Source organism: Euphorbia lathyris, chromosome 1 (genome assembly GCF_963576675.1).
Source record: "Euphorbia lathyris chromosome 1, ddEupLath1.1, whole genome shotgun sequence".
NCBI lineage: Eukaryota > Viridiplantae > Streptophyta > Magnoliopsida > Malpighiales > Euphorbiaceae > Euphorbia > Euphorbia lathyris.
The window spans coordinates 104,349,989-104,372,271 of record NC_088910.1 but is presented as its reverse complement, the minus strand read 5'-3'; the positions used below and the strand labels follow the sequence as shown (position 1 = coordinate 104,372,271).

General features: G+C 35.5%; 1 protein-coding gene and 1 non-coding gene across 2 annotated transcripts; one reads left to right on the top strand and one right to left on the bottom strand.

The window, feature by feature from the left end:
* Nucleotides 1–781: 781 nt before the first annotated feature.
* LOC136209815 (ethylene-responsive transcription factor 6-like) lies at nt 782–2,049 on the bottom strand. Its single transcript, XM_066001414.1, has one exon. It carries the CDS (start codon nt 1,945–1,947, stop codon nt 958–960), a length of 990 nt encoding a protein of 329 aa, XP_065857486.1. The 5' UTR covers nt 1,948–2,049; the 3' UTR covers nt 782–957.
* Nucleotides 2,050–21,786: 19,737 nt separating this feature from the next.
* On the top strand, nt 21,787–21,893 carry LOC136216061 (small nucleolar RNA R71). Its single transcript, XR_010683056.1, has one exon. It is a non-coding gene; the product is annotated as a small nucleolar RNA R71 (small nucleolar RNA).
* Nucleotides 21,894–22,283: the final 390 nt, after the last annotated feature.

The window sequence follows — 22,283 nt, the reverse complement described above, 5'->3', positions numbered from 1 at the left end:
TTGACTTTTATCACAAAAAAAAAAAAAAACATGTCCGACTTATGAAATTCATTAATCATGAATGGTTTTGACTATTAAATTCAAAATTACTAGCTAGTAAAATTTAATCACAGAATCCATGTTTTAGAAGGGTAAATTTATTCTTTACTCACAGAATCCAGGGTAAATTTATTCTTAACATACAAAATTATTATATATAATGTTATTAAATAAAAATCAATTTTATTTCAGTCTAACGGATAATTTAAATATTTCACATTAATTTTTTTTTAAAAGATCACATTAAATTTTTCAAACATTAATTATGTCTAAAATATTTATTCTGTTACTAGTACATTACAAAAAAGAAAAAACATATCAAAATGATAATATATATATATATATATATATATAATCATAAAAAAACTTCATAGAATGTTTACTGTATTATTATAACATGTATAAATAATCTGTAAAAACTGTTTTATTTCACGGATAAACTTGTTTGGAAAATCCGATTTGATAGTCAAATAACCGTCAAATCAATCAGTTCAAATTTTTTTGTTGTGTAAATGTAAAACATAACTTTATTGATAATTTTAAAAGCAAAATTGCACAATTTATATGTTAGGAGTAAGTTTGCATTTCTCTTCAAATCTTGGAGGTTAATTTGAACTTTATCCATTTGATCAGTGTTACATTTTAGAAATCATCAGTAGATAATGAAATGAGTTTAAGGCATCAAGACATCCAAACTGAGTGTTTAAAAAAAAAAGACATCCAAACTGAGTCGTTTTGAAAATGAAAAAAATGGAAAGTGTTATTAATGATGAGAAAGAACATCACATTGAGAATCATAATCCGAATATATACTGGAGAATTATCAGATACTACTAATTTATTTATCGACTCTAATTTCTTTTGCTCTTCTCCCAGAAAATTTCTATATACACGCGCCAAAAATGAAAATCTTAATTCTCATAAAACCATAAGCTGGGGATATCCCAACGGAGGATGGGGAGATAACGGAGACAACGGCGGCATATTGAAATTCAATTCAAAATCAGAACACTCCCAAACTGCCATCCAGTTGGTCGCCGTTAAACCTTCAGCTTCTTCTCTTTTCACCTTCTTTTCTTCTCTCTCGGTAACATCGCTCTCTCTTGCTCGTTTCCGTTCAGTTCCCTCGTCGGCGCGTGTTTTCCACCTCGCAACTTCCAATGGGAAGTTGAGAATCGCTTTAGAGCCGCGCAGCCTGAACGCTGCTCGATCGTACGCTTCAGCGGCTTCGATAGCTGTGTCGAAGGTCCCCAGCCATAACCGGGTACCTTTTCGGGTCGGGTCTCGGATCTCCGCTGCATATTTGCCCCACGGCCTCTGTCGGACTCCTCTGTAATGCCTTTGCTCCTCAGCACTGGCCACTTTTGAATTGCATTGTACAGCCACTTCCTGGTTTGGAGTTGCGCTTCCGAATTGAATCCATTCCGTTTTCGGCGGTGAGATTTTAAGCGATGGCTTCCGATTTATAGCAGGTAATTGAGGTTTTGATTGCGGTTTTGCTTCAAATCCGAAATCCTCGAGGCTTTGGATTTCGATTTGAGGTTTGGAATCAAATTCGAATATATTATGAGTAGTCGATTGAGAGATGAACTGAGTTTTTGAATCAAATTCAAAAATAGGATTTGAATCATTAGATTTTGGTGTAAGGAGATCGATGATTTGAGGTTTCGCTTCGAATTCGAAGAAATCATCATTGATATCATTATAGGTAAAATGATCAGAAAATGAGAAAACAGAATGAACGGTTGAGGAATCAGAATCGGAATGAGAGCTCGAAAGCTCCATATCTGCATTATTAGTTGTAGCAATGGAAGAAGAAGAGGAGGTAGGAATCGGTGAAAGAAGATCGCTGAATAAATGTTGTTTGATGAGATCCAAAGCGGATGCAACTTGAGCTTGTGCCGCCATATCTGAAACAGCTTAAGATATGGAAAGAAAGATTTACGCAAAGGAGGAGGAGAAGGTCTGCGATGAGAGAAAAAGTATGAGGAGAAGTGGAAGATAAGGAGTTGAAATTAAGGGTATTAAATAGGTAGCTGAAGAAAGACTTTTCAAAGCAGCTATTTTGACCCAGGGAAGGAAGGAAGAAAGGAAAGAACAGGAAGGAAGCATCCAATCCATCCTCCATAATAACTAAAAGAATGGAGGGTTTACATTCCTCATTATTATCCCCCATTATTTAATCCAACGGCTGCTGGTTTAGATCATTTCTTTCTATTTTACACAATCATTACTCAATAATTACGTTACGTTATGTCTATAAAAAAAATTACTACTACTATATTATAAATTTCATCACAAAAAATAAGAATATTATAAATAATAATTTTTGTTTGAAGCAACTAATTTTTTTTTTTTTATTTGCCAAGAAATATTAGCACACAGATAACTTAATGCACCGAATAAAATTTAAATAAAATCATCAAAATTTTAATTTTACTTAGAGGTGGAAATTATCAGTTCGTGTACCGTATCATTTTTTAGTCAATGTTAAATAAGTCAATTCTAATCTAACCTAATTTTTTTTATATCATCGTGTTAATCGAATCAAGTTAGTATCGATTTTGTATCATGTTTTCAGGTCACGTGTAATTTTACTATATACATATTTTAACGACGAATTTTAAAAATATAGAAGAATATAGTAATATTTTTAAATATTTAATATCATTTTTGGATTAATATATTAATACTAATTAATGGAGATGTGGGACTTCCTGAATTGCCTTCCGATCTTAGACTCCTCCTACATTAGGATTGGTCCCTATGAATACTCTGACGCCTAAATTAGACAGTTAAGAGGGAAAGAATGTAGCTAAAGAGAGAGTAAACCAGAGAGAGAATCAGAGATTAGACCTCTTACTTATGGAGACGCTTGTCGTATATATACTTTTGAATGTGGACCGGGTCTAGACTGGTCCATTAACATGGTTAGGCCTTACCTTCTATTTTATAGGTTTGGTTCATATGCTTCATCACTAATCATCCAAAAATCTTACAAGCCACCGTTTATTTTATTATTTCTATTAAGAATGACTTGTAACTTATTATTATCGTGTTTGAAAGTATAATAATTATAATTTTATTATTTTTATTAATAAAAGTTTCAAAGAAAAATATGAGAAAATATAATAATAATTTTAAATATCCATATCATTTCGTATCAGTTTCGAGAACTCTAACCCAACCCAAATAATTGCGAGTCAAGTTCGTGTCTATCTAAAAATAACAAATTACCTACTAAGTTGAATTCAAAGACTAATAAATTGTGTGTTCTGTGTTCAGATCATGTGTACCTCTAATTTGACGACTACCTAAAATGGTTACCTTATTTTTACTTCTAAAAAAAATATATATTTACAAATTTGAAAAAACAAACCTTATCCTGATATTGAATTTGATTACGTAGTTTCATTCATTCTCTATGGGTTTATGCATGCATAGATATTGAATTTTATTACGTAGGTAAGGTAGTTTCATTCATTCTCTTTTGATTTATACATATTTCCTAGTTGCTTCGTTTTTGCATAATTGCACGTTCCTTTAGAACATTTCCATGGATAACTTTTTATTTTTTCTATTAAAATAATACTATATATAATTTAACTGCATAAAATAATATGATTAATCATATTAGAATTCTTTGTTAATGAATGTTGATCCGTCAATTCTGATGGATCCAACATCTTGTATATTTTTTCATGTTTGTTTGTTTTTTTTTTTTATTTGTATGTTAATATTTTACAAAGGCTGCTAATGGAGTTTCACAAAAGACAATTTTTCTAATAATTTAAAGATGAATTGATGTTTTTATTATATGGATGTGGACAAATAACATGTATGTATTACATCATGCTAACTATAACTTTTTCAAGGAAATATTTAGAGGGTATCTTTAAGATGTGTCTTAAGGAGTCGAATAGAAGATCGAGTTTTGATAGGTTTAATATTAGTTCATTACGGAGCGTTTGGTATTCCATTGGGATAGAGATAATGATAAAGATTGGGATAGAGATAAGGATAAATGGTTGGGATAAAGATAAAAATATGATGGTCAAGAATTATTATTCAATGTTTGGTATGTGGGATAGAGATAGGGATAAAATAATACATTTTACTATTTTAACCTTATTTAAACTACATAACATTAATTTGAGAGATAAAATGTACTTTTCTATTCTATTAAAATCGCATAAGCTTATCACACCCTCTTATACCACTCCCTCTTGGGTATAGAATTTGAGGGATAAGAGGCTTATCCCTCATCCGTCTCACTCTTCTATCTCCCAAACAAACACATGATAACTTATCTCGTGTTTTTTATCCCTATCACACCTCCTATATCCCTTTAATGTCTCAAGTACAGCTTTCTAAAGCCAAAATTTAATCAAGCTTGATTAAACTGAGCTTTTACTGTGATCCGCTTCCTTACCTTCAACTGGACCGACCGTAACTGGGGATGAATTGAGCCTTGCAACTAAGCTCCAAACCACATATTTGCCCCGAGCTAAAGGCTATTTTTTCCGTTTACGAATCATAAGGACGAGGACCTTTAGATTTAACCAATTTTTGTTTGGCTACCGTTTCTAGAATGCAAGCAAGGTAGCTTGCTTACTCTCCTAGTAGCGTTCGTTGGCGAAGTTTTAATTGAGCATTAACCAAATTCATTATACATGTATAAAATAAGTAGTCTGAAATAAAATAATAATAAAAAATAAATCCCAATAAAATACTCCATAACCTCCAAGAATAGTAGCTACTACTAGTGGCTGGAGAAGATAAACTCACAAATTTCTGATAACCTTGTCGTTAGCGTGGTTGCATGTGGATGGTAATATTATACAAAATAATATCAACACGTGGAATCTGAGGAGTCATCAAATCAACCATCACGTGTCTCAAAACAAGCCTTCAGATCCGTGGTAAACCTGCTATGGACGTCTCCTTTCTAAAAAGGAGCTCTCATGCGGCTAGGTTAAAGACTCCTCACCATGGAGGAATTCTCCTAAAACCCGACTCCTTAAAGGAGAATGAATCCTAATATATAAAAGATTCCTTAAAGATAAGGGATTCAGCCCAACTTTATATATAGACAGGTATAGCCTCCTCTTATGGTACATTAACTTAACAACTTACAACTATTTCCTTACTCTTCAATCCTTCATAAAGCACCTACTAACTTAGGCATCAAAAACGGATTCGCCGAACTTCAGCCCCCTTTGACCATTGGGTCTGTTTTACAGGTTCAAACAGGAAGATCCATCAAGACATTCGGACCCTCCATCATAAGTTTATAAACACAGTTATCGTTGTTGCGATGAGCATGGACCTCAAACAAAACACATGATAAATAAAAAATTCAGTGATGGCAAAATCAAATCGCATCTAGTCGAAAGTTCACCAAAATAATGAAGAAGAATCCATTCAAGAAGCCGAGCACCGACCACAGTTGGAACCTCAATAGCAACTATTGGTGGATGAAGTTTCCCGTAGGTTTAGGCAAAATCTAAGGGCGATACAAAAAGAGATGGATGAGCTGCATATGCGATAGACATGGTGGAGCTGAAACAACAATTGAAGAAAGTATAAGGAAAGTTATGAAACAACCTCAATAGCACCACAAAATCCAGTCATCGATAGATGACACTCCAGAAGCCTCTCCCTTACGAGAAGATATTCATGATCAAGAAGCCCCTAGGCGAAGAGAAAAGCCAAAAAAGTCCCAAGAATAGACAGAAGCACCATTCGAAAGAACAAAGTAAAATATGAAAATGATCTCCTCATAAACCTCTGGTTGACCATGATAGGCACGCTAACAAGAACAAGTCGAAGGAGGAAGATAAAGACAAGCTTTTCAGTGAGAAGGAGATGTATGAAATCCTTAGGAAGGAAATTCTGGGCAGATCTAATACATACGTCGGCCTTTCGGCCTTATTTGATATGTGCACAACTCTATCTAAAGAAATTCAAAGAGAACCAATGACTAAGGTTTTCGTGTCCCTACCTTCAGCCAATACAGAGGTAATGGAGATCCGATAAATCACGTCAAAAACTTCAGACAAATCTTGGAAGCCACTATAGCCACTGACGTTGTTCTTTGCCATCTCTTCCCACAACTATAAAGGAGTTTGCAACCTTTTAGTATGAACTGTTGAAACACCTTTCCACAAGATTTTGATTTGACAAAATTATTTAAGTTAATCTCATGATTAAGACAATTAGATTTAAGTGCTTTGATTTAATTGTACTAATGTGTTTGTTCAATGTTGAGTATATTAACAAATGAGAACAGGAATAAAAAGTAAGACAAAACGAAGTCAGTATGAGCCACAGAAGCTGAGTAGAATACAACTCAGCATCATAGAAGAAAAGTCTTCTTCAGAACAAACGTTTAAAGACGAAGCTGACCGAAGAAGCTGAGTAAAACATAACTCAGCCCTGTTAAAGGAGATCTTAAAGGCAACGTCAATTAAGTCAAGCTGAGTGTTCGTCAGGACAGCACCAATGATCCATTGACTAAAAGACAAATGCCCGACACAAGTCTGCATCAATTCAGAAGCCTCAAAATTACACCAAGAGACCTTCTCGAGACGTATGGATCAACTGGCGTTTGGCAAGAAGACAAACCTGGCGCTAGAAGATGAAACCTGACGCTAGAAGACGAAACCGACAAGCCTGACGCCTGCTAAATTCAGACGACAGGATTGGCCTGCAGATTCTGAATGCTGACCAAATAAATGACACAATAAGACCGTTTGAATTCAATGGATAAGTCCGAATTCAAATCATTGAAGCTTCAGAAATTGCTATAAAAGGACAAGTTCATCACTTGGATCCTTTGCCGAAATACAAGAAAGCACAGATAGAAAAGCAAATCTTCACAAGAGTGAAAATCCAAAATAGAAGCTGTCTTAATAGAAAAAGCAAGTTCTTACACCCAAATCCAATCTCTGTGTAAAAGTCTAGAGTGAATTTGTATTCATCTAAAGTGTTCTTCGTTTAAGAGAGAACAAAACTTGTATCAATTGTAAAGGTTGAGAGAGTGAAGCTGAGTACTCGGTTTTAGTACTCAGCGGTAGAGAAAATCTGAGTGTTCGGTTATAGCGCTCAGTAGGATTGAGTAGACGAATAGAGGACGGTACTCTTGCATACTCAATTGCTTTGTAAACGGTTTGTTCTCTACCTTTAAAGAGCTCAGTAGTAGATTGAAAAAGCCTGGAAGGATTCTGGAGACTGGACGTAGGCGGTGAGGCCGAACCAGGATAAGACTGCTGAGTAATCTCTAACCCTTCTCTTAATATATATGTATGTGTTGCTTGCTTAAATTACTCAGTATATAATTTGTATAAGCCGACGCTGAGTAATCAGAGTGCTGATTTGGAAGCTGACCTTAAGTGTTATTTCCCAACTCACAAGTGAAACAGTTCTAGTCAGCCTCTAACTAAAGCTGTCTTACATCACGCTCAGTCTTGCTGACCAAAACTGAGTGAAGTTATTTAAAGAGTTAAATTAAGTCAGCATAATTAAGCGAAAAATTTACATTAGTTCCTACCCCCCCCCCCCCTTGGAACTAATCATATTACATTACACGGGACCAACAAGTGGTATCAGAGCTCAGTAGCTCACTATTCAAGATAAAACTATCTTGAGCTGATCCCTGTAAATGGCTGAGAACAGCACTCGTTTCCTTCCTGGAAATCAAACAACACAGATACTCCCTGAGGGATTATCAATTAGTCGGCCTCCTCTGTTTTTCGAGTCAAACTATACATTTTGGAAAAACAGAATGAAAAACTTCATTCAGGAAACAAACATGAGTGCATGGCTGGCTATAGTCCAAGGCCCATTTGTTCCCTATGAAATTGTTGATGGAGTAAAATCTATCAAGAGTGAGTCTAAGTGGTCAGAGGATGACCTTAAAAAGTTGCAAAATAATGCTTCGGCTATCAATATACTTCACTGTGCGTTAGATGCTACAGAGTACAATAAAATTTCAGGTTGTGAGTCAGCACAGGAAATTTGGAAGAAGCTGGAGGTGACCTATGAAGGAACAAGCAAGGTCAAGGAGTCCAAGGTGAACCAACACATGAGACTATACGAGCTGTTTGAGATGAATGAAAATGAAGACATCTCTGAGATGAACTCAAGGTTCACCAACATCATAAATGAGCTTAAGAGACTCAGCAAGAACTTCACAGAAGAAGAACAGGTGAAGAAAATCTTGAGAAGTCTCCCCAAGAGCTGGCAAGCTAAGAAGACAGCTGTGGAAGAAGCTCAGGACCTAACCACATACAAATATGATGAGCTCATAGGATCTCTGCTGACCCACGAGATCTCCATGAAGAACTTTGAAGCTAAAGAGAAGTCTGAGGACAAGAAGCAGAAATCTCTTGTCATGAAAGATGAATCAACGGAAGCTGACTCATCAGATGATGAGGAGATGGCCATGTTCACCAGAAAGATGAAGAAGTTTTTTTAGAAAGAATGACAAGAACAGCAAAAGGCCATTCAAAAGAAGCGATAAATACAAAGCTGAGTCCAGCGACAGCAGATACAAGAAGGACAGCTCGAAGCCTGTCACTTGCTTTGAATGCCATCAAACTGGGCACATAAAATCAAGATGTCCTACCTTAAAGAAGGACAAGAAAGGAAGCAGAAAGGCCATAGTGGACACATGGAGTGACAACGATGAGTCAACCTCGTTAGAAGCTGATGCCACCGAGTCAGCAAACATTTGTTTCATGGCCAACGAAGCTGCTGACAACTGCCAATCTGAGCAAGCTGACCTCTCAGATGGATCTGACCAAGAGGAACACTCCAATGAGGTAACATCTCTTCTTTTGCTCATAAATAAAATGGTTAATGCCTTGAGTGATCTCTATACACTGACCACAAAGTGTAATAAGAAAATACGAGCTCTCAGCAGGCGATGTGATGAGATTGAAGAGGTCAAACTGAGTGACCTCGGACATCTGCTTCAAGACAATACCAGGCAAGATGAAAATCTAAAAATCATGCATCGGTTTGTCTCGGAAGTCCAATCAGACTCTAGGAAGCTGAGAAAGGACATCACATCTATACAGAACTAGCTGAGTACATCGGCTAAGAAAAGGTTCTATCCAAATGCTGAGTATCAAGGTACTGGTCAGCATAGACAATACACTCAGCAGAACAGTCAGTGTGACTGTTGTGGAAAGAGATGACACACTATAAATGTGTTGCTCAGCACCATCGTGCTGACCAAAAGAGGAAATACCCTCAAAGGGTAGTTTTTTGTGACTATTGTGGTAAAGATGGCTACACCATAAATGTATGCCGTCACAAAATGAAATATGATGCTTCACCTATTCACACTAACCAACGAGGACCCAAAAAGAATTGGGTACCTAAAGATGAATAGTTTAAATTGCAGGTGAGCCTGAGATGTGCTGAGAAGTCAAAGTTATGGTATATTGACAGCGCATGCTCGAGGCATATGACTGGTGATGAAACTCAATTCATCACACTTGTGCATAAACGAGGAGGAAATGTAAGTTTCGGAGACAACAAAAAGGGTAAGATAGTAGGATCAGGTACTATCAGAGGAAACCCTACTATTGAGTCAGTCTCCCTAGTCAGGGGTCTCAAATATAACCTGTTGAGCGTTGCTCGGCTGTGTGACAGCGGTAGAAAGGTTGTATTTGATGCCACTGAGTGTCGGATACTCGAGGGAAAAACAAATGATTTGATTTTAACTGCCCCTCGTGTTGACAATGTCTTCATGCTGAGTTTAGAAAAGAAGTTTTCAAAAAATATATGCTTAGAGTTAAAGGAAGATAATTCCTGGCTATGGCATAGGAGACTTGGTCATGTAAGCATGGACCTCCTTGCCAAATTAGCAAGAAAGCAATTAGTTGAGGGTTTACCCAAAATTAGGTTTGAGAAAGATCAATTATGCAATGCTTGTCAGCAATGTAAACAAACCAAAAAGTCCTTTCAAAGTAAAAATATTGTCTCAACCAAACGACCATTGGAATTACTACACTTGGATCATTTCAGACCAGTCCAGCCGCTGAGCTTGGGTGGTAAGAGATTTTCCTTGGTCATTGTAGATGATTTCTCTCGGTATACTTGGGTCATCTTGTTGAGTAGCAAGGATGCCACTGTTGAGCGATTTCCGCAAGTGCACGGTTTCGCTTGTAGTAATAAAAATATCGATCCCACAGGGATACGTTTTTTAACGAAAAACTTATTTTTGAATCTGTTAATTTCGAACTTGTTAGATTTACTATTGAATGTAAATGAAAAGTGAAATTTGTCTAATTGAATTTAGGAAATTGTTTAATTGAGTTTGTGGACTTTGAATACTTGAAAATGCTGGAATAAGATTTTATATTTAGAATATATCGATTGTTAGAAAGATATTCTGATTTTAAGGGTGAATTTTACAAAACAGGAACATTTAGAACTTTTTAGAAAAACGAATGAATTTATTCATTTGCATTAAGCAAAGAAAACAACTTAAACTTTGTATCAATTATGATGATGAAATAAATGACGGAACCTCTAATTAATTGGCTTTGAACGCGACAAAACCCTTTCGGGATAGTTGCCCTTACTCAAATTAAAACTCTTTCGAGATGATAATTTGCCTAAGTGTTCAACAAACTTTCCTTGTAATGATTTTGAATTCAACTGCGTATTAATGAAAACACCAGCCTCACTTATATTGGATTGGTTACCATAAGTGCTGCATAACGATTTGTCGAATAGAACGGACTTTATTAGATGAAATATAAATTGATACAAGTTTACAGAGAACAAGGAGCATCGAGTTCTTCGAGGGCGTGCAAGTGAACGGCTTGATCGGTTCCTTTCCTTGGGTTTCCTAAGAGGTTGTCAGGCTCAGGGGCGAACACTCTACTCAATCTTCTCGCTGTAACTTCGTAATAGGGATTCGGTCGGCCACTACCATGATGCAAACTAAAACTGGAACAATGTCTAAACGCTACTGAGTTGTAATTAAACTATAAACATATTGTGTACCTCATCTTGTTTTGTACAGAATCTAATTTCTAACTCTCGAAATGTTTTACTTAGAACTTAGACATAAGTTCTACGCTCTGATTCTATATCTATATTATAACATTTCATTGCATTTTTTCTCAACATCAACTCTTTATTTATAGATGTTGAAGGGTTGTGTTTGAAGTGATGTATCCGTTGGTTAAGAGTCGTGTCTGTTGTGAAAGGACGTCTTTATCCACTTGAAGGAACGCGTTTCTTGGATTTCAACATGTGTAAAATGCATTTGGTAAATTTTCTGCACTTACCGAGGATAGGAATCCTCGGCCGTGAATGACGTAGCATTAAGTTGGACGTTGGACGAAGGGGAGAAATGGCTAAACCACGCGTGTCGCGGGTGGTGGATTTGCGGTCGTGGCTTGGTGAGTTTTTCGTTTCTTTGCTTTCGTTCGTGTCCTCGACTTGGTGCTTTCGATTTATGTCGTCTTTGACTCCTTTTGTAGGGTTTTTCTTCTGTTTTAGATCCTTTTTCGTTCCTATTTGGATTTTACCAAATATTTAGGTACCTTGCAAGAAAGAAAGATATTCGAGAGTAAAAGTAATCTAAACAGATATAAATAACACGAATTTGTAATAAAAATGATGTAAATGTTAATGATATTTTAGGTATATTTTGGGCTTAACAAATCTCCACACTTAATCTTTTGCTAGTCCCGAGCAAAATTTCACTGAATTTATTCCTTAACTAATCTCTTTATGAAAATAAAACATATATCTTTGTGTTTACCTTTTAAATTAGTTAAGCCGAAAAGACTAACTTCGCATGGCAAATTTATACGCAAAATATCAAACTTACTTAGTATAAATACGATATATCATTCGTCTTGTATTTCAATGTTTAAATTGAAGTATTCGGGACGATGTAAGCACGCATGTTATTGAGTTTTTCATCTCAAGGCATTTCAAAGCACCAAATTTCCTTTCCCAAACTTGAATTATTATATATGATTTATTAAGTTTAATTTATTTGCTTAGTTACGCCCGTGATAAGGGTGGTCTCGATCGTAACTTTATATGCATTTTATTTGTGTTCGCTTAAGAGGTACCGACCATGCCATGGGTGGACGCAATCGTTACTTTAAACTTTAAACACGCTTAATTTTTTCTTATTTAAACGTTCCTTTCATACCTCGATTGTGATAAGGGTGGTCGCAATCGTGGCCAAAAGTACGATTTACTTTTTTATTTCTTCCCTTTCATACCTCGACTGTGATAAGGTTGGTCTCAATCGTGGCCAAAAGTTAAGAATACGATTTATTGATTATAAATTGTAAATTGGGAAAAAGAAAATTAGCACATTCATCCTATATTGACTTAAAATTCAACATGTATTATGGCTATAGTTTCCTTAAAAACTTCAATTGGTGTTAATGTAAGACAAAATCAAAATCGAGCTAAAAATTGTTAGTTCAATTTAATGCCTATAAACCTAATTGAAAATTTAAAATAAGATTTATTGTATCATGAATTTCATGATTATAAAATAGAGATTGAAAATAAAGAATTTATTACTTAAATACATTCACTCGAGACAATTTTTACTTAAAATCGTGTCGAAGATTTGTGAAAAATATTTTGAAAAATATTACCCGTATAGAAATATTTATTTCTATCGATAATGATAACCTAAAAATAATCATAAAAATTTTAACTTATGATTAATTTATAAATGTAAAAATGATATTTCATAAAAAAATGTTAAGTTTTTTCATTTGTTGCAATATACTTAAAAGTGTTGCAATATACGTTGCATTTTGTATTTTTGAAAACAAACAAGTGTTGCATACATTCATTCATTCATTTGCATATATTTGGTCATTCATTCGTTTGCATAAAAATGATATATGTATATATCTCCTCCCACACTTAAATTGGACCATGTCCTCATTGGTGCAAAATGGAGATAAAACATTAAAGATAAAACAAACGGAAAGAAATGAAAGATATAGCAAAGAAAACATGCATCATAAAATTAAATTAAAATTGAAATTGTACGAAACATAAGAAAATAAAAATGTACGAAACTGAAATTAAAACAAGATAAGATAAAAATAAAAGATAAAACCTAAGCATTCGGCGGGGAATCCGGAGGTGTTGGTGAAGTTTCCACATTTCGGCGGCGGAAAAACGAAAGCATCCGATGCCGAGTCGATCTTTGCGCACGCCTCAAAGTATTGAGGTTGTCATTCATCACCATGTTGTTCTCCACCAAATCATCAATTCTCAAATTCATTTGTCTATTATTGGCATTGATTTGGTTCAAAATTCTCCTTAAATCCACCGGATCATTATCTTGTGTTGCTTGGGTTTGTGGTGCATCTTCCGCTCCTTCCTCCGCACCTCCTTCTTCGGTACCTACATTTTGGGAACTAGAAGCACCTCCACCCATAGTGCCACGAAGATGAGCAATACGGGTAGCATAAGAAATAAAAACGGGAGGAGCCGCAGAAACCAATAAATGAGCCCGCTTAAGAGCCGCAATGTCCAAAACCGGAACATATCCATGGTAGGTGGACATATCATAAGTTGCTAATTCATCCCGTGCTCCCAAAACAATAGCGGTGATTAAATTACCGAGAGGGATCTGAGTGGTGTGAGCCCTCGAAGCACGATACAAATTGTCAAATATCAATCCAATACTATCAACCCTTAAACCCTTGAACAAACAATCCCAAACAAACAAATCCCGGACTTGAATTTTTGAACTCTCAACACGACCAAAAAGTGAAAAACTCAAATACTTGTGAAAGAAGAACACACAATTGTCCTTAATCAACTTGCTCGAAGTGTTTTTAGAGTCAAAAGAAGTTTGGTCGGAAAGAGTTTGCCAAAAAGAGTTATTGTCAAAATCCCGAGGCTTATCATAAAAATCACTAGTAGGGAAACCAAACATATTTCCCATAGCCTCATAATCTATGGTATAGGTAGTACCATTATTCCGAAAAGAAATTTCTGTCCTCTTTTTGTTCATCTTTAAAGTAACCAAAAACTCAACCACATACTCTTGAATTTGGGGAAAACGCATAGAAGCAAAAGTTTCCCATCCCAAAGTCTCAATAAAAGCAGTAATTTGTGTAGTGAAGTTCAACTTCCTTACCGAATCAAAGTCAAGAAACTGCATGTCCACGAACTTACGATTAGCATTTGAAAAGTGCTTGAAACGTCCAACTTCTTCCTCAGAATGAATGTCGAAATAAGCCCCGCAACTAATCCTTAGGCGATTAGCCTTAGTGACAGCCGGCTTGTGTCCAACACGCTTTGCTCTAGGCATGGTTATGGTGTTTAGGGTTTAGAGAAAAAGATGAAAAGAGATAAAAGCTTGAGGTTGAAGAAGAAGTAGAAGTGTTGTATGGAGACTTGAAGTTGAAAGGGTTAGGTGATTGAAAAGGTTAATGATGAAATTGGGAAGAGTAAAAGTAAGGTATTGGGAAGAGGTAAGAGTAGGGGATTGGTTAAAATTTGAGGTGATGTAAGGTTTGTGTAAGTAATAGGTATATATAGGGTTGAATAGGAAGATTAATAGGTAGAGTAGGAATAGGAAGAGGAATAGGTAGAGGTTGAATAGGAAAAGGTGGAAAAATAGGCCAAAAATCCGGACTAGGTGTTGCAGAATCACGCGTGTCGCGACCGAGGATGCGCATCCGCGGCCGCGAATCGCGTGTTTCAGCCAATTTTCCTTTGTATTTTGGAAGGATTTTTGCTGAAGTTACCGAGGATCGCACCATTCTCGGCCGCGGATCACGTCTGGCAGCGAATTTTTCTCTGAATTTTGAAGGAAATTGCTGAAGTTACCGAGAATTCAATAATTCTCGGCCGCGGATCACCCTATGGTCACCCAAATTCTGCATAGTAACTCCTATTTGTGTAATTTCTTGATAAATCCTATCCTGAACTCCTTGAAAATGTTATATGTACTTAAAAACATAAATGGAAAACATTAAATGATAAGGAAAACCAAAGGTTTATCCTTATTAATGGGAAAAATAAATGAAAATGCTTTAATTAACGAATGTTAAATTAATAATAGGAAAAGTTTGGAACTCAAATTAATTGAAGCATTTATGTTCATTTATTAATGTAAGTTAAATGAATCTTTATTTAAGGAATTGAAACTTAGTTATTAACATTTAATTAGTAATGAATGCTTTAAAGTTTTATTTAATAGATTCATAAGTGTAGAATAATGAGTTTTAATGTTAGTGTAACCATATAATCAAAAACAAGATATAATGCAAAAGAGAAAGTTTTATTGAAATAGAAATATGTACAACATATTTACAAACAAAATAAACAAAAGCTATGCTAAAAACTCGTCCCTTTCAATCGGGATTTTCTTAGCCCTATAGCGGTCTATTTTCATCTGCACGAAGGCTTGGCGTTCTGGTGCAGAAAGAAAATTTGGGCCTGATCGAAAAACTCGTTTCACTAGACCTTCATATTCTAAAAATTCATAGTCTAGCATCGGGAAAGATTCAGCATCACTCCAAGGAACAGAAATACTTCCCTTGGTCCCTAGTATTATTCCACATATAATATTCCCGAACCCAACCTTCTTAGCCTTGGATCTAGATGCGGCAACAAGACCCTCCATCAGAATTTTTGAAGAATCAACCACGTTGCCTTGAAATATATCTCCAAGTACATAAAGATCAGATTCTTGGACGACACTACTGAACGTGCGACCGAACAGGCTGTGACTCAGAAACTTATGCAAATATAGCATAGAGTTGGAATAAAAAGACTTATTATAGGCAAGTTTAGGGTTGAAAGGCCAAATGCCGGTGAGCATTCGCCAAATATCAGTGGACGTCATATCTCTTCCATGATGACGTTTGGTAGTATCCTTCAAGGGAAAACCAAACCAAGCATGCAATTCAGGATATCCAAAAGTGAAAGTTTTGCCATCCCGACGAAAACTAAGACGCACCCGACGCTTGTTAACAAAACGAACCGTACAGAAGAACTATAATATCCAGTCTCCAATTATAGGAAACTTCATATCAACAAATCTGGTCCATCCTAAGCGTTCCATGTAGCGACTCATATCTTCTTTGATTCCCAACTAATCGTTAAGAAAGTCATCCATGTATAACATTCCGACAAAGAATGTGTATCGAAGCCTCAAGAAGCGCCTTCCCTCATCATGATTGAAGATAGGAAAGTTACATCCATAACGCTCTGATATATCTGTATTTTTAGTGCATGAAGCAACAACTTTCTTAGGATGAGTGTTTGTGGAAGTCATGGTGTTTGGAATGAGTAAGGAAGAAAGGTTCTGAACTTAATTTCTAGGTTGGTGAATGGTAAGAAAATCAGAGAATTGTTCTGATTGAGATGAAAAGAAAGTGACAGAAAACTGAACCTCTAGAACCTATTTATAAAATCCTAGGATGAAAAGAGGTGTTATTTTGAAGGTGAAAAGGCATGAAACAGACCTTTTTAAAAATGAAGAAACGCAACTATTCGTTTCCGAAAAGTTGTGTCTGCTGAAAAGTTAAAGAACAAGGGTCAATTACTGCACAAATTCCCCGAGTCGCGACCGAGGATGCTGACCCGCGGTCGCGACACGCTGATTTCCTTGCGGAAATCAGTTGTCAAAACCCCTAATTTCTGATCCTCTACCGAGAATCCTCATCCTCGGTAAGTTCAGAAATTTTCCTGTCAATTTGAAACCTATTGAAGTCAGAATTCTCAACTGAGAATCCCAAATCCTCTATAAGTCCAGAAATTTTTCTAGCCACTAGTCATGCCCCAAATCCTCAACTGAGAATTTTAAATTCTCTATAAGTCCAGAAAATTTCCTACCTTCTCAAGAATTCTATATATTTGAATTCTCAACTGAGAATTTCAAATTCTCAACTGAGAATCACTAAATTTCTTCTAATTCTCATTAAATTCCTAAAAATTAATTAAAATCATGACTTGAATATATTTTTATATATCTAAAATTCTAATATAAAATGATATAATTTAAAACAAAACAAAATAAAAATAAAAATAAAAATAATAAAAACTAACTATTAGAAAAATGAAATGATTTATATGTCAGGAAATCTTGTTACGAAATTAGTTCCTATTTCGGAAATATTTTCGTAATAAATTTTACATCGATTACCGTTAACTTTAAAACGATTACCGTTGGTTTCCTCAAGTTTCAAAGAACCATAGTCGAATGTTTTGACGACTAAATACGGTCCGGTCCATCTGGACTTAAGTTTTCCTGGAAATATACGAAGCCGTGAATTAAATAACAGCACCTTATCTCCAACATTAAAGTGCTTGACTTTGATCTTGGCATCGTGCCATTTTTTCACTCTTTCTTTATAAATCCTCGCATTCTCATACGATAGATGTCGTAACTCATCTAACTCATTTAAATTGAGCAAACGTTTCTTTCCTGCTTGTTGTAAATCAAAATTAAGTTTTCTAATAGCCCAATAGGCTTTATGTTCTAATTCTAATGGTAAATGACATGCTTTTCCATACACTAAACGATATGGAGTCATTCCTATTGGTGATTTAAATGCAGTACGGTATGCCCATAGCGCATTATTGAGTTTTTGTGACCAATCTTTTCTTGATGACGAAACAGTTTTCTCTAGAATCCATTTGAGTTCTCTATTTGAGATCTCCGCCTGACCATTCGACTGAGGATGGTATGGCGTTGACACGCGGTGGCGTACTCCATATTTTTTCATAAGCATATCAAAATTCCGATTTATGAAATGGGTACCGCCATCACTGACAACGAATCTAGGACAACCAAATCTACAAAATATATCGTCAAGAAAATTAACAACTACTTTAGAATCATTCGTAGGGGTTGCAATTGCTTCAACCCACTTCGAAACATAATCAACGGCTACTAATATGTAAGTTTTACCGTTTGAAGGCGGAAAAGGTCCCATGAAATCAATTCCCCACATGTCGAAGATTTCAACTTCCAACACGTTTTTGAGGGGCATCTCATCTTTCCTTCCTAAATTTCCCGTTCTTTGGCATTTATCACAACGAGTAATAAATGAACCAACGTCCTTAAACATCGTAGGCCAAAAGAAACCACATTCCAATATTTTAGCTACCGTTTTATTAACTCCATTATGTCCTCCATATGAGCTGGAATGACATTCCGTTATTATAGATTCATTTTCATTTTCTCCGACGCATCTCCTAATTATCCCGTCACCACATGATTTGAATAGAAAGGGATCTTCCCAAAAATATTGTTTAATATCGAAGAAAAATTTCTTCCTTTGTTGGGAAGATAATCCTTCCGTAACAATATCGGTTGCAAGATAATTAGCAAAATCTGCATACCATGGTGACATGATACTTTCTACTTGATAGAGATGTTCATCGGGGAAATCATCTCGTATACCGATAGTTTCACCTATAGGACCATTTTCATCTTCTAGTCTTGATAGATGATCGGTGACAAGGTTTTCTACTCCCTTTTTGTCTTTAATTTCTATATCAAATTCTTGTAACAACAAAACCCATCTAATCAGACGCGGTTTTGCATCTTTCTTAGCAAATAGATAACGTAAAGCTGCGTGATCTGTATAGATAATAACTTTAGATCCTAACAAGTATGACCTAAACTTATCACATGCAAATACTACGGCTAACATCTCTTTTTCTGTTGTTGTGTAATTTAACTGTGCACCTGACAATGTGTGACTTGCGTAATAAATAACATGTAATCTTTTATCCTTTCTTTGACCTAAAACACATCCTACAGCTAGGTCACTTGCATCACACATGATTTCAAAAGGCAAATCCCAATCGGGTTTAGCAATTATAGGTGCACTGACTAAAGCTGTTTTCAATGTTTCGAAAGCTTTAATACAATCTTCATTAAAATCGAAGGTTGAATCATTCATAAGCAAATTAGTAAGTGGTTTGGAAATCACAGAAAAGTTTTTTATAAATCGTCTGTAAAAACCTGCATGTCCTAGAAATGATCTTACTCCCTTGACAGTTGTTGGTGGGGGTAATTTTTCTATTACTGAAGTTTTTGCTCTATCCACTTCTAATCCTTTTTCAGATATTTTATGACCTAAAACAATTCCTTCGTCAACCATGAAATGACATTTTTCCCAATTTAATACTAAATTCGTTTCTTCGCATCTAGAAAGAACTTTATCTAAGTTTTTTAAACATGCATCAAAAGAATCTCCATAAACTGAAAAATCATCCATAAATACTTCCATGATATCTTCGATGAAATCATTAAAAATTGCAGTCATACAACGTTGAAAAGTTGCTGGTGCATTACATAGACCAAAAGGCATTCTTCTATATGCAAATGTTCCATAAGGACATGTGAAGGTTGTTTTATCTTGGTCATCCGGGTAAATATATATTTGAAAGAATCCGGAATAGCCATCAAGAAAACAATAAAATGCATGACCGGCTATCCTTTCGATCATTTGATCGATGAAAGGTAAAGGAAAATGATCTTTCCTAGTTGCCTTATTTAGGTTCCTATAATCTATACAAACCCTCCAACCGGTGGTGGTTCGCGTAGGTATTAATTCACCTTCATCATTCCTTACTACAGTTATGCCTCCCTTTTTGGGTACACAATGGATTGGACTAACCCATTCACTATCCGAAATAGGATAAATGATTCTATTGTCTAAAAGTTTAGTAATCTCATTTTTTACTACTTCTTTCATATTCGGATTTAAACGTCTTTGTCTATCCGCTTTAGGTGGCTTATCTTCTTCTAAGTGAATCCTATGCATTACAATACTAGGATTAATTCCTTTTAAATCTGAAATTTGCCATCCCATACTTCCTATTCTATTTCTAACAACTTCTTTCAATTTTTCTTCTTGATTTTCTGTTAATTTGTTAGAGATGATTATAGGTAGAGTATCACTTCCGCCTAGGAAAGTGTATCTCAGATGGTTTGGTAATTCTTTAAGTTCTAATTTAGGTGGAACTATTACTGAAGGCGGAACTGGTCCATCTTCTCGAATCAAAGGCTCTGGGTCCTTATCTTCTAATTCTTCACCCATTATAGGTTCTATTATTTCTTCTCTTTGAACAATGTCATTAACACATTCTTCAATTAAATCAAGTTTCATACAGGCGAAATCCTCCATAGGATATTTCATCGCTTGATTCATATCGAACTCGATCTTATCGTCACCTATTCGTAAAACTACTTTTCCTTCCGACACATCAACTAGAGCACGTCCCGTGTTCATGAATGGTCTACCAAAGATTAGCGGACAATTAACATCATAAGCAAAATCTAAGATAACAAAATCAGTAGGAAAAATAAATTTGTCAACTTTTACTAAAACGTCTTCAATTATACCATATGGTCTTTTAGTGGATTGATCCGCTAATTGCAAAACCATATTGGTACGTTTGATGTCTTCTTCTAAACCTAATTTTTCAAAAATAGACAATGGCATCAAGTTTATACTAGCTCCTAAATCGCAAAGACAACTTGGGAATTCCATATTTCCCAATGTACACGGAATGGTAAAGCATCCGGGATCTTTGAGTTTAGTAGGTAATTTGCTTGATACTATCGAACTACAATCTTCAGAAAGAGAAATGGATGAAATTCCTTCCCAACTAATCTTTTTTGAAATTAAATCTTTCAAGAATTTTTCATAGTTAGGAATTTGCGTAATTGCATCCATGAATGTTAAATTTATATGCAAATTTTTAAGTTTGTCTAAAAATGATAAAAGTTGTTTATCATGGTCCTTATTTCGGACCCTGTGTGGAAAAGGTGGTTTTGGTACAAAAGGTTTCGGATTAGAGTCAATTTTTGTATCTTTTTGTTTTAAAGTATCTTCTTTGGATTTTGGTAAATCATTTCCAGGTAAAGTTGAATTTCCGGGCATTTCCGGACCTAAGTAGTTTTTCCCTGAACGAAGAGTGATAGCCTTAACATGCTCTTTCGGATTTTCTTCCGTTTGGCTGGGAAGACTTCCCTCTTTGCGGGATGGAATTGATTTAGCAAGCTGTCCAATTTGAACTTCCAAATTATGGATGCTAGATGATTGGTTTTTGATAAGCTGATCGAATTTACTTTCGATCCGTTTAAAACCATCGTCTTGATTACTTACCTTTCCATTCATAGCATCTATAAATTTGTCGATTTTTGAAGATAAAGTGCTAATCGTATCTCTTGTTTGATTTTGATAATTATTTATACGATATTGATTAGCATTTGCATTATTATTATTATTACCATCTTTCCAATTAAAGTTAGGATGATTTCTCCATCCAGGATTATAAGTATTAGAATAAGGATTAGTAGTTTGGTTTTGTCCTTGGACAAAGTTTACCTGTTCTAACTCATTCATACTTTCGTAATCAATGTCTCTCTGGATTGGATCATTAGGATCGCATGGTGCCATAAATTTATCAATTTTGTGCGATAAGGCAGAAAATTGGGCTTGTAACATTGCTACTGGATCAAGATTCATTATACCGTTAACCGATGATGTACCTGAGGATGATGGTTTCGTCGTTGGTATATGTCCACGCTCTGCGGGCCACATACTGCTGTTGATTGCCATTTCCTCCAAAAGTTCTCTTGCTTGGGCGGACGTCTTCTTCATAAATAACCCTCCAGACATAGCATCTAATGAACCTGTAGTCGTAGGATTTAATCCATTATAGAATGTCTGCATTAAAAGTGCATCTGGCAGTTGGTGGTGTGGGCATAAACGTTGAAGTTCTTTAAAACGTTCCCAAGCTTCATAAAGAGTTTCATTATTATTTTGGGTAAAAGATGTCAACTCTTTGATGACTCTTGCGGTTTTTGCTAAAGGAAAATATTTTGATAAAAACGCTTGGGCTAATTGGTCCCAAGTTTCAAATGTTGCAGCAGGCATAGAAGTTAACCAAAATTTTGCCTTATCCTTTAAAGTGAAAGGAAAGAGGCGAAGTTTGATTGCTTCGGCTGTTACATCAGTAATTTTAAAAGTATCACAAATTTCTAAGAAATTTGTCAAATGTGCATTAGGGTTTTCGTAAGGTAGTCCATAAAACGTTACGTTGTTTTGCAACATATTAAGCAAAGCAGGCTTAATTTCAAATTGATTTGCGTTTATACGGGGTCTAACTACACTATTAGTTACACCGGCCATTCCTGGCCTAGCATAATCCATAAGTGTCGGTGGATCGGCCATATTTTCTGGCTG